General features: G+C 36.7%; 2 protein-coding genes across 2 annotated transcripts in view; one reads left to right on the forward strand and one right to left on the reverse strand.

Annotated features, from left to right (window-relative positions):
- The window catches only part of LOC140137662 (LIM domain transcription factor LMO4-like), a 274,849-nt gene that overhangs the window by 15,644 nt on the left and 245,329 nt on the right, over positions 1–13,876 (reverse strand). The window lies entirely within an intron of this gene.
- On the forward strand, positions 1,144–13,547 carry LOC140137657 (uncharacterized). The gene is made up of 5 exons (XM_072159392.1): positions 1,144–1,654; positions 3,334–3,400; positions 5,787–5,905; positions 11,754–11,848; positions 13,449–13,547. Exons 1-5 carry the CDS (start codon positions 1,233–1,235, stop codon positions 13,511–13,513), a joined length of 768 nt encoding a protein of 255 aa, XP_072015493.1. The 5' UTR covers positions 1,144–1,232; the 3' UTR covers positions 13,514–13,547.

Consider the following 13,876-nt stretch of genomic DNA (forward strand, 5'->3'; position numbering starts at 1 on the left):
GTGGGGGTCAAAAAAGTTTCAGGTTCTCTGGAGAGGGGGGGGGGGGTCAAAAAGCTTTGACTTCAAAAATCAGTGCCAAGCCCCCCAAAAGTATTTATGAACGCTCCCTAGGCCTTATCATAAACTTCATAAGAGAGGATCGCCCCCTGGCATGTTGACATGTAGACTACATGTGTGGGTTCTGACCAAATATGCAAATTAAAAGGGCATTTCGTGATCCACAGCCTCATCCCCCCACTTTTCTCAAAAAAAGTTGAGATCATCACTGGAAACCTTTGGCTACATAATGTTTATGTACAAAATATTTCTTGCAGATTAATTCGTTTAGCAGCTTTTAGCAAAGATATCGTGACATTTGAATTTCGTTCTGGTGCACCAGAACGAAATTACAACGCATTGTCTATGGAGCAGTGCAATACACATAGGCCTATTATGCATAACTCGCGAACGCAAAATCGGAATCAACTGAAATTTTGGGAATGGGGTTTTTTCGTGGATATCTAATGAAAAATAACATAAATAGAGGATACTAGGATCACGAAATACTCCTTTAACATATTTAGTCATTTTAGCAAAAAGTGTCAAAAAATTGCACTCTTTGCATGCACCGTGGCCAAATTTTTCACGTGCTTCACACACATTATTATGGTGTCCGAAGGTGCTGGATTCACCGTACTACAAAACAATATCGCCTAGGCCTACCTCATCCACATTTCAAAAAGAAATAAGTAGGCTACAGTGTACCCCCCCCCCCCCCGGGTGGCGCATGGCGGAATTATTGGGGGGGAGGCAAAGACAACGGGCACTCAAGCCGAGTTATTTAGGTAGGCCTACTGTGTGAGAAACATGTTAGGAGCTGAATTATGAGCCCTGGGGGAGGATAATTGGCGGGGGGGAGGGGCAAGACATTTTTGGCCAGTAGGCCTAGGCCTACTTGCTAGTTATATGCCTATCAGAAACATGAGAAACTAGTCCTTTATGCTAAGTGCTCCAATTTCAACGAAATGGTCTTTAAATTGTTCGTCATCAAAGCAAGTCAAATAAAAAATAGACCCCTCCCCCGTGAAAATAATTTATAATTTATTTATGTGATACCGCCCAACACTGTCAATCGGCGGTCAATACGAAATAAAAAATCTGTGCCAAAGTGGAATTCCCGAATGTTTTTGTAGAGAGAAATTTCCCCCTCTGTGGTGTCTAGGTTGCGGTAAACTCTTCATATTTGCAACACAATGACTGAGAACTTACCTGGGAATTTGACTAGTAGTTTGATAAAACGAAAAAGTCTTGGATTGTCTCGTCGGAAACGATTCATTTCAGCACCAAATCAGCCGAGCAAAGATGATCAAGATACAGACAGCTCGTCGTCGTCAAATTTTCACTCACCAAAAACTGTATGTAGAAAAAGTGACTTAAATATGGGCATAAATGAAAAAGTCACTGCTAGAACTACATATTTAAATAAGTTTGATAAACAGATGATAAACTGTATAACACCAAACAGTAGAGCATGTTCAAGTTCTGAAACTATGCCCAAGAAGTCGTGCAAGTCAAAATTGGACACATCAAGATTTTCAAGTTCAAGTCCATCCGATTATGCAGCTGGTACAATGACAACGTGCTCACAGTCGCCATCATCAACTCCTATAAGCAGGTAAACAAGTGGTGCAAACTGCATGGGTTTGAAGTTGATCGAAAAGTCTAAGATATCAATCAAGGCCATAACCGAAGATGGATATATGAGGATAGAGTGGAGCTAAAATGCGTCAGAATCAGTGAAGCATGACACCATATGTAAATAAGCAATGGAAATTCAGCTGTGTTTATATACTTCCGAACTTCCATTGCTTCACACAGTGTTGTGTTTCATTGATTTTTACTGAATGTAGAAAGAATCAATTGCATTCTATTAGGCCCATGAAAGTCAATTCCGAGTTTATCGTCACTTTTTTTTTCCAGGTTGGTGAGGTGAGTTTTTCATTTTTCATTATTTCATCAGATTTCATTATTGACCTAAAATGCGTGTTGATTTAAAGCCAAACTCATAAATGTGATTTATAATGTTTTTTATATGGGTAAGGACTAGAAAAGTTAGAAAAGAGCCAGGTTTTGCTTCCAAGTTATATGTTTTACAAACAAAAATATATGTTTCCAATTGCTAAAACTGGTGAAAACACTGATACTTTGAAAATAATGAATTATTTTGGCATTTTTGAAAATTTGACGCGGGTATTTTGGTTTTCAAAAAGTGATGAGGGCGGGGACGATAAACTCAGAATCGACTTTCACGCGCCTTACTACTTAATTATTAGTTTCCTGTTTACCGCCCGACGCCCGCGTCCAAAATTGAAAATCTCAAAATAATTAATTACTTTATTTTTATTTCTAATTTTCTCCTTTAAAATAACTTTCAACTACTTCTACTTGCCATTTTCTGGCTTTAATAATATCAACAATAATAATGATGAATAAACAAAGAGTACAACTCTACCTTCACTTATTTATAAAATCAAATATTGTTGTGAAATAATTAAATGCCTGCTCTAGTCAAAACGAGTCAATAGTTGCTTGTAATAGTTCAAAAAATAAAGAAAATAAAAGATATTAAATTAATAATTAAAAGTCACCTTGTCCCTCTTTCAAAATCTTTTACAGGAATAATCAAATGCGAAGGGCCTTATTGATTGCATTCTATTATTGATTGGAATTCATGTCCAAGAAGTCATATCTGTTTTCTCCCTGCCATGATGTATTTCCTCATTGTTTATGTGTATATTTGCTGGTTGTAATAATTTGTGTTTATACCCCTTGCCTGAGATCGGTATGGATCTCAGTTGATCTTGGGGTTATTAGTTGATCTTGGGGTTATAGTTATATGTTCTACTTCTTTTGGTTAATAAAGATGATTAAATAAAAAAGTACTTTTTAAAAATAACATTAAGGGGTTACTACACCCTTGCCCAATTTTTTGCATTTTTTTCAAAAATTATAGCGCATTGGTGACAAGTAAAATATATATATGTATACTGTAGGGGCAAGGACTGCAACTACTGCACTGGAAATTCTATTTCAGCAGTGACAACAGTTGTGGAGTTACAGTCAAATGAAATGAAAAATGAGGGAAAACCAATATTTGATCAATAAATCAATAACTTCTTGCCTTGAGTTGCTGAATTTTCAGTGTAGTAGTTGTAGTCCTTGCCCCTATAATATACATATCTTACTTGTCACCAATGCTCTATAATTTTTGAAAAAAATTCAAAAATAGGCACAAAATTGGCCAGGGGTGTAGTACCCCCTTAACAATAATTTTGTTAATTTCTTTTATTGCAGGCCAAGAATGGGATTGCACAGAAGTGGGAGAAAGCGATTTAAAATGGATATTAAGTACCCCATACATGTAAGCCAGGGTTTCATATTGATTGTCATTCACCTTGTTCAGCTTATAATTGGCGAAAATTAGTTACGGTCAATAAAATCCCAACTTACACTCAAATAAATTCACATAAGCAGCATTCAGTGCGCACCAGCCTCACATTGTGTAACTAGCATAAGTGCTGCACCAACTGTTCATATGCCATTCTACAATGTATATCAATACACAATGTTATGACTCTTGCCAATTATAAGCCGAACAAAATTTAAAATTGGCTAGTAGTAGTAGATTTGATCTCTACTGGGAATAACAGCTCAATTTTGTCACACTTTGCAGGAATCAAAATTGATTCTCATGAACTCATAGATGAATCAAGAGAGAATCGATATCAACATGATTTTTTACACAGCGAATTTGCAAATTCGCTGTGTTCTGTCTTTTGCCAATTCTTTTTTCTTTCTTTCTTCTTTCTGGCAACAAGCTCTAGCTCCGCAAGGCATTGGCAGATTTCAACCATACTTGACCCAAATGACCATTGGGCTAGTCCAAAACTTCCATTTGACTTTGGCCTGGCTGTGACCTTTGACCTATGTAGCTGCAATAGTCAAAAACATGATTTTTTTCCCTTTTTCTTAGCAAAACGTGACATTTTGCGTGACTTGTCACGTTTTGCCCTAGCTCTGTTATGCTTTGACCGATTTTGACCATACTTGGTCACAAACACCAGTGACCATGTCCCCACATGTGACATGACATTGAACTCCATTTGACCTTTGACCTGCTCACAATGGCAAAAATAAAAAAACAAATAACATGTGATGGTGACATGCTTAGGTCATGTTACTTGACTTTGGTCGGTGTCTTTAGGGTGTTCACAGATAAGGGGTCAAAGGTCATTAAGGGGGTCATTTCCGGTCTGAAAGCTAAAAATATTCAAAAAATACAAATTACATAGCAGAGTGTTGTCATTAGCACACATGCATTGCTACCAACCAGGGTCTTTGGGGTGTCTACAGTTTTGGGGTCAAAGGTCATTTAGGGTCGCTTCGGTCAAAAACCAAAAATCATCAAATATTTTTATTTTTTTTTTTTTCTAAACGTAGAGAGACATAAACTTCATATATATGCATTAGTGTTACCCGATGTATGCACGGTATTTTTATTTTTTTGGTCAAAGGTCATTTAGACGTCATTTCCGGTTTTAAGCTAAATAACTTCAAGAATTTTTATCTCCATAACTAAGCATAGTATATTTTTTTTTATTTAAACTGTAACAAGGCATTTTCTAGGTGTATATGTGGGTTTTTTTATATTGGGGTCAAGGTCATTAAGGAGGTCAAAACGTCAAATTTGCACAAAAAATGTTTGAAATTGGCCCAATCGAGCTCAAATTCAACAGGAACGATTCTTACAACATTTTAAACATGTTAAAATTATTTATTACCTCAAAGGTCAATGTTTACTTTGGGGTTAAAAGGTCAAATATGGTTGGCAGATAGCTATTCGCTGTGTACCCAGATTCTATTGACTCTAGTTGTAACTTGTAATACTGAGTGCAAAATGTGCCTGATTTTTTGAGAATCAATTTTGATTATTGCTGACCCATTTTAGGAGATTTTAATAGCAGTCAGAATCAATTTTCTGAATCTGAAGCATTGGAAAGTAAAATTAAAGTACCGTATTTGTAATTTGTTCCATTACCCGCCCATGCTCCTATAACAGGCCTGTCAACTTTTTGGAACAGACAGAGCCGTACCGGGATTTGTCGACTACAATGTTCATTTTGACCCATGATTATTTGAGCCATGGTGTTTGAGAATCTGAAAAGCGGGGGAGGGGGGGGGGGGTAGGAGCACAAATTATATTTGATGATGTGTGAGATTTTACTCATTTTCCAGCGTTTTGCGTGAGATTTACTAGCTAGGAGTGAGATTATACTACCTTGGCATGAGACCGTGAGAAAGTAAACCAATGCGTGAGACTCACAGCCAATGCGTGAGAGTTGACAGCCCTGTCCTATAAGCACCCACCCAGTGACTTTACAACAAGCAAACTGATATTATGAACTGCCCATGCAAACCTGGATTGAAACATATATCAATTATCATGGCACACTGCAGATGATGGGTGAATATTGTGGTCCATTTTTTCATACATACAATGTAAAAAATAAGTGCCCACCCGAAATGACTTTCTTTAACACCTTCCACCCCCCAAATCCCCCCCGGCTGTCCTGGTCTGAGAGAGAGACTGTCAGTTTCAATTAACAACTTCAACTAATGCTCTAAACCTGTTCCCTTAAAGAAATCCAATTTAAGAGAAAGAAAGAAAGGAAATAGATTGGGAATGGAAGGGTTTTTAGGGAAGATATTAAAATTCCATGCTGTTTCATCCATTGTCCATTACACAGGGGACAGTTAAAGGTGAAGAGCCCAGCAAAGACGATGATGAAGAGATTGAAGTAGACATAGAATCCTTGCAACAAGAGTCATCTAGACTAGCCCAAGAAATTAATGCTTTAAAGACAGAGTAAGTTGATTTGAAACAAGGATTTTGTTTCTGCAGGATAATAATAATAATAATAATAAGCCGCACTTATTAAGCGCCTTTAACCCAACAGGGTCTCAAGGCGCTTTACAAACCATGAAAAATACACTCTTAAAACTACAAATTACTACCGGTAGTTTTTGTGTATACTGCGCCAATAAAGTATCCTTACATTTGGAAAATTAATCACAATTTCAAAACTGAACAATATAAGGGTAAATTTGTTTTTTTAATAGATGCGCTATCTAATCCTGCACATTATGACACCACATTGAATCCAATGTGACCTCAAGAAGTAAAGTTACAAGCAATTGAATAGACGAAGGTCCAGTTTTAAAAGTGACAAACAAGACGCAAAAAGATTCCAACAAGCGCAACAAAGAGACAACACGGTTTCTTCAATGAAGCGTTATTTAAAGCAGTTTTATTTCAGTTTTTACTTCTCTGTACTTTTCATAACTTTCATTTTATTTGTCAGTTCTTTTGTTTCAGTTTTCTTTTGTTCCTTTTGTTTTAAATTAAAGCCAAACGCATAAATTACCCATTCACCACTCTCAAACAAGATGTCGAGTCTGTGAAGTTTTGAATAGGCCAGTTTGTCACTTTTAAAACTGGACATTCGTCTTATCAAATGCTTGTAACTTTGCTTCTTGAAGTCACATTGGATTCAATGTGGTGTCATAATGTGCAGGATTAGATAGTGCATCTATTAAAAAAACAAATTTACCCCAATATTGTTCAGTTTTGAAATTGTGATTATTTTTCCAAGTGTAAGGATACTTTATTGGCGCAGTATAGTTTTTAAGACTGTATTTTAAGTACCGGACCGGTACTTAAAATACAATACAGTCTTAAAAACTACACAAATAATTCTACTGGACATCATTTTGAAATTACCCTTAAGCGATTATAAGTGATTTGCCGAACCAGAACCCTGAATCAAAATTCAGATTTTTGTATTTTTGGAACAATAATTGGGTTATTCAATTTAAAATCCATCCATACTATCACTGTGTGGAGGATTATGTAAATGTCGTCCACAGGGGGAATATGGTTTTCTAATGGAATGAACACATTACCTTACACAGGGGGAGTACATGTATGAATTTCAAATGTAATAATCACATTAGGCAGCTCCATTTTAATTTTTTACACCCTCTGAGAAAGATTCAACCTTAATCTTTCACAGAGGGAGGGTGAGTTTCACACAGGGTTGAATGTGCTAGTTCCATTCATACTCCCCCTGTGGAATATATTTCCAAAATCTTCCACAGGGGTAGTGTGGATTTAGAATGGAATAGTCCATTATAGATGAATGTGAAAGCAATCTGATAAAGACAAAATCTGACATGAAAATGAAGGTAGAAAAAAAGTATTTCCGTACTTTATTACATATTTTTCTTATCACACGAGTTAGGGAGTGTTCATTAATACTTTGGTGGGGGGGTTGGAAAATATTGGGGGGGATCAAAAAAATTTTGGGTCCTAAAAAGGGGAGATCAAAAAAATTCAGACCTTAAAGGCCCATTCAGTGATTTGCTCATCCGGACGATCGTAAAAATCATCAAAATTCAGATTTTGGTACCTTTGTAATTGGCATAGATGTGCTAACATAGCCTGCTAGTGGTTCGGTCGAAAGCCGTGTATTTTAGACAAAATAAAGCATTTGCATGATTCTGGACTTTTGATACTGACAGTACAAAAAGTCCGACTCGAGATCGAAAGAAGCTCACTCTCCACGTACCAACACGCGCTATGTATTGTTTCTACTACTTATTACATCAGTAGCTACTATTTTAAACAAAATACACAATTTTAGCTGTTTTTCATATTTGAATTGACCGTTAGTTTGCCTCGGTGACCTTTAACATGTTTAATTGCTTATTTTGTTTTCTACTACAAAAATTAAGCGTCTGTTTTAAATCAATTTAGACTCTACTTCCCCGTGTTAGAAACACTGGACTAGGAAGTTTTCCAGTCGATTGGTGGCGCACTGTACGAAAATCTCGATTTTCTCGAGTCGATCTGAGTTGAAGTAGAAAACCTTTCTAAAACTTCTGTTTTTGACTAATTTGTCGATGTATTCAGGGAAAAGTGGTTTAATGAAATTCTGTAGACTTATTCTTTATTTCTAAGCAACTCTGACAAATTTCCATTTTTTTAATGTTCCTGTGAAATCACTGAAAGGGCCTTTAATAGGGGGGATCAAAAAAATTTGAGGGTAAAATTCAGGGTAAAATGTACGAGATGGCATGTACATTCCAAAATTTTTGCGCGCTTCGTGCGCATGAATGTTAAGTGTTCAATTTTGTAATCTCAAACTACAAATCAACAAAATGTGTGCACTTTACAATTTGGGTTATAACTCCAATAAGTAATAACTCCAAACGGTAATTTTTAGCTAATGAGTTAATGACCATAGGGGTAGATCCCGGGGGATAAATCCCCCCAATATTTTGATAGGGGATGGTCCATACAATCATCCCCCAAAGTTGATGCCTGTATGGAATTCTAACCAAAATTAACCCCATACATGTATTTGGTCATTTTAAAATAAAAAAGTGCCAATTTTTTTGCGCTTTGCGCAAATTAATTCCAGTTTTGTACTATATTTCACCAGTTTAGCTTCAATATGGCTGTCATGTGGTAATGTTATCAATGCGCGATTAATTGCAATATGCGCTCAAACTAGTACGCGGCGTGGCGCGCTATGTCCGCAGATTTATGTAGCGCCATGATTACGAATGTATTTTATTATTGTAATTCACTTTTGAATGTAATGTCCGACCGTGATGTCGTAAAACTATGGAATGGGAGAAAAGAGGAGAGAGAATGGAGAGAGGAATAAAAGGACTCTAACTAGTCTAAGAATTATGGTAAAACTTCGCCTGATGGTGTGATTTCATAGTTTTATAGAAGATAAGCCGGCAGAGAACGTAACATGGTGGCAGCGGAAAAAGTAAATCTACAGGTACGCCATTTCCAAGAAATAGCCTAAGAAAGACTCAAAGAAATCACCAAGTAAACATCAACGAAGTTTTCAAGAAAGAAACTGAAAATTACCAAAGAAAACATCAACAAAGTTTTCAAGAAAGAAACTGAAAATCGCCAAAGAAAACATCAACAAAGTTTTCGAAGAACGATACTTGAAAATCGACAAAGATGGTATCAAAGTCGATAAAGAAGCTTAAAGACTAGTTCAGCGTTGAAGAAGAAACCTTCAGTGAGCTAGCCATAAGAAGAAAGAAGAGGACGCAGAACTGATTAACTGTTGTATTGGAAGCCCGGATTGGAAGAAAGAAGAGAGCGTCACAGTACCAGATAGCTTCGCTACAGAAGAAAGAAGAGAAGAAAACAGATAGCTTCGTGACTGTATCATCATCAATTCCGTTCAAATACCAGAATTGTGAGATTTGATGCACTTTCATCGTTGGAATATATTGCTGATTTGTGTTCTTCTGGAAAAGACAGGTGAATCGTGTTTTCATCAGTGGCAGTGTTGTCTACATGATCTACGCGACCGGTGTGGCAGAGTGATGTGGAAAATGGATTACGAGAGGCTGTCTTCAGGTTCTAGCCTGCTTGGATTCCTTGCTAAATGACCAGACATTTGGTATGATATTTTGACTGTTGGCCTTTTTACTTGAAGACAATCAAGAGATGTTTATATTTTCACAGATGAAAATGATCAGTAATATATAAAATTTGAACGAGGATTGTGCGATAGTGAAGCAAGTATTATAAATATTGCAAATGTACGTGCACAAATAAAAGGTACGTACAACGAAATGTGTATGCACATATCTTTAAATGTTGTATACATCATGCGTAGTAGAAATGTAGGCCTAACTTAAGCTTACATAATGCACGTCAATCTTTGTGGCATTCAAAAATGTTTTGTTGTGTAAAGCATAATTGCGTTTAAAAACAAAGATAAACAGCAATGAAACATTATATTGTTTTAATTTAGTATTATCATGCAGTCTGGATCATGCACATGGACAAATGTGTGCATTATTTCACATGCAAAAACTCCAGCCAGAGTACAAAAATGTGTGTAAGATTTTTTATTGGATTGTTGTAATAAGCGACGAATGTTTGGGATTGCAGCAGTAGTGCGCCAAGTCAATCAGTCGACATTTCTTTTAAAATTGAAATGAAGGGATAAAGTATTATTATATGGTCGTCAAAAAACTGTTGTGTTTAAAATAAGATTTTATCACAAAATGTGTGTGTTATTGATTTAGATTTCATGATGAATTTAAATTTCTGGACAAGCGTTTGGTATTGCAGCTATAGTGCGCAATTAGTCAGGCGGCATTTCCATAAAAATATGGATGTGTATAACTTAATTCATTATGTTTTGGAGAGATGGAAACTTGTGTGAGATTATCATTGGAGAAGAAATTTATCACATAAATTTTATTTGTATTTATGGCAAATGTACGTTTGGAGAATATTTTATAAAATGAATTAAAACGTGCATTAAAAACAAATGTATGCATGAAATTATATTTATGCAAAAAAAAAGATGTAAATTTAACGCGATTTAAATGTGCATTTTTGAGATGATTGACACAATCATATAGGAGTTCGGGAGTGTCATGTGGTAATGTTATCAATGCGCGATTAATTGCAATATGCGCTCAAACTAGTATGCAGCGGCGTGGCGCGCTATGTCCGCAGATTTGCGTAGCGCCATGATTGCGAATGTATTTTATTATTGTAATTCACTTTTGAATGTAATGTCCGACCGTGATGTCGTAAAACTATGGAATGGGAGAAAAGAGGAGAGAGAATGGAGAGAGGAATAAAAGGACTCTAACTAGTCTAAGAATTATGGTAAAACTTCGCCTGATGGTGTGATTTCATAGTTTTATTAAGAAGATAAGCCGGCAGTGAACGTAACAATGGCAAAAAAAAAAATTGCGCGGTTCGCGCGCATTTGTACCATAAACTTATTTTGTCGCCAAAAGGGGCTGGATTCACTGGACTTCAAGAAATTTTCTCCAACCCCAATGTCAAAAATAAATCTATGCCACTGGGCACTGTTAATAATGATGTATATTTTTGGTTTCTTTTTTAGGACATGAAGGGGGGATCAAAAAATTTTAGACCATAAAAAGGGGGGATCAAAAAAAAATCCACACTTTTTTAGGGGGATCAAAAAATTTTGATGTCCGAGGTTCAAACTTTTCCAACCACCCCCACCAAAGTATTTATGAACACTCCCTTAGGGTATCAAATTTGGCATGGTATGGACTAGCAGTAAACATGGTGAATAGCAATTTACACTTACAGAACAGAGTGGGTTATCTGTATGCTCTATGAAATAGGCATGAGATATGAACAAATCGGTCTATACGCTGGCAAAGTTATGTAATAATCGGATTATCTACCATAGCAATAGGTGGAAACAATTTTTGAATATACTGAGCTGCACTGGTACGTTCACGCGGTACCTCTGCATTGAACCATATCATGCTGATCACTCACACCAGGAAGATTAGTATCTTTGGAAGCACCGATATTGTTTTCAATCTATGATTGCAGACATACACAGGTGATAAATGCAACCTGCTTGTAGTGCAGGGCTATATATTCTAAATTGTTTTCAACTATTGCTATGGTAGTTAATCTGATTTATCACATAATATCGCCAGCTTATCCATAATTGTTGATCATTGAACCTGGGTCCTGGGAAGCTAGTGGCACTGGAGCAGAAAAAAAATTTCAAAATTCTACCAATTTAATTAAAGAAAGGGGGTGAAAGTGAGAAACTCTTAACTGTCACGGTGTGGATATTTTTTATACATTGTTATCATTACAGAGGTCTAGAGGAAGCAGAGTTGCAGATACACATGAGAAAAATGCATGAGTACAATGAACTCAAAGACATGGGACAAATGCTGCTGGGAAAAATAGGTAAGATATTTATTTTACTGGCCTGCTTAAAATTTGTCTGATAACTCATTACATAACCATACTTTTCATTATTTGATCTGTGTTCCACAAAATAGCTATCAAGTAAATCTGAACCTGTTAATCATGGCAATTTAAGGTGGTACTATACACCCCTTGATAAATTTGTAACTATTTTTCATTTTTCTCAAAAAATAATAACACACTGGTAACAAAAGTTATGTATATTATAGGCCTATAGGGCAAGGAATCCAGTTACTACACTGGAATTTCAGTGACTCAAGACAAGCGGTACATTATTTATGATAAGAAAAGAGGTACCGCTAGAATGTACCCCACACAGTGTCTTCGACCCTATCTTCATGGCAGGAATCGCCATGGTAGGTTAAATCCACAGCCACGATTAGCCATTTGGTTCAAACCTTTAAAGCTCTTTTAAACTAATAATTAGTCGAGGGACATAACTAAGGCTACTCACAATAGCCGGGTAATCGATCTTGGTTGTGCGTGATTAAGCTTGTATACCCCATTGAGGTCAATGGTCATCGACTTTTATACTGCCTACAGTGAGTGCAGCTGTACTACACGCTGCACGCTGTAGTCCATAACAGGACCAACGCAATATAAAATGGTCAAATTTTGAGTTCAAAGCGCACGGCCAATTTTCAAAGCGCATTCTAGCGACTATCATATCTGTTCAACACGTATTTCCAAGTTTATGAGACCAAATCTGGTTTCTTGAGAAAAAAATCATGACGGAGATATTCATCATTTTCTAACCCGGTATCAGAAGATTTTCGTCTGATATCAAAATCGTGCATAGCAATTCACGTGTATCGATCCCGTGTATTCATTTTAGTGTCCCTTCTGCACCAAATAATTATTAGCCAGGCGGTGTCGGTGTGCCCCATTTCTTAACTTACATAATGAACCACAAGTCTTGAATCACCGAAATTTCAGTGAAGTAATTGGAGTCCTTGCCCCTATGATAATTAACATACATAACTTTTGTTACCAGTGTGTAATTATTTTTTGAGAAAAATGCTAAGTTAGTCACAAAATTTATCAGGGGGTGTAGTACCACCTTAACAATATTAGAAGTTGCACCTCGGCATCAGTATACCCTCTAAGAATCAAGCTTGGGCCAATTTTGCAATTTCTTTTAATAGAAAAATTATATGGTGCCTTTTTGTGCTCTCCCTGAGTAACAATGCAAGTATATTTTCTGGTGACCTAAGCATGCATTTTGTGGGCATTTGCATGTGTACACCCAGAGGTATTGCATTAACACTCTTCATTGAAACATGCGACAAAGGCTTGTCTTGTTAGCCTTGAGAAGTATTGTACTGTTAATAGGCGAGAATTATTCGGTTTTTGTTACTGTGCGAGTCAATAAAGTTCCAACTTACACACGCGTAAATTCACCCCAGCATGTGTCATTCACGCAAAGCGCAGTTCGCGTAGGTGCTGCGCCTAGCTGTGTGTACGCCATTCTGTATCAATCCACGATAATGTTATGAGTCCCGCCTATTACGAGCTGATCAGAGTATAGGCATATCATTTTAAATGATTACTTGATCTTGATATTGTGTTTTACCTGTAGCTTTCATTGAAGGTGTTACTACCAAAGATCTTTATAACAAATATGGATTAGATCTGGAAGATTGACTGAGGAAATACATCCAAATTACATCAATCATGTAAGTAGAATTGGAAGATTTCTTCATCAGCAGCACCATTTGGTTTACACTGATCCATTAGTACAAAATTGGTGTAATAAGTTACAAGTAGACACAGGGGTAGTGCTAGAACAAAACACTTCAGAGTCCGCAGGGACCCCAAACTTGCAGAAAATTAAAAAATAGGGGTCCGTAGTAGAGTTTGGCGAGTCAGCGTTGCACGAATGCTGCATAAATAGTATGTCCGCAGTAGCGCTAGATTGAAAAACTGGGGGTCTGCAGGGACCCTGAACTTGCAGAAAATTTAAAAATAGGGGGTTCGAACTGTATTTTGGTGAGTCTGGGACCCAAA

This window comes from Amphiura filiformis, chromosome 17 (assembly GCF_039555335.1).
Source record: "Amphiura filiformis chromosome 17, Afil_fr2py, whole genome shotgun sequence".
Classification (NCBI taxonomy): domain Eukaryota; kingdom Metazoa; phylum Echinodermata; class Ophiuroidea; order Amphilepidida; family Amphiuridae; genus Amphiura; species Amphiura filiformis.

Coding starts and splice junctions, on each gene's coding strand:
- LOC140137657 (XM_072159392.1), top strand. CDS start 1,233: ATGACTGAGAACTTACCTGGGAATTTGACTAGTAGTTTGATAAAACGA. Junction 1,655..3,333: donor TCATCAACTCCTATAAGCAG/GTAAACAAGTGG, acceptor CTTTTATTGCAG/GCCAAGAATGGGATTGCACA. Junction 11,849..13,448: donor AATGCTGCTGGGAAAAATAG/GTAAGATATTTA, acceptor TTTTACCTGTAG/CTTTCATTGAAGGTGTTACT.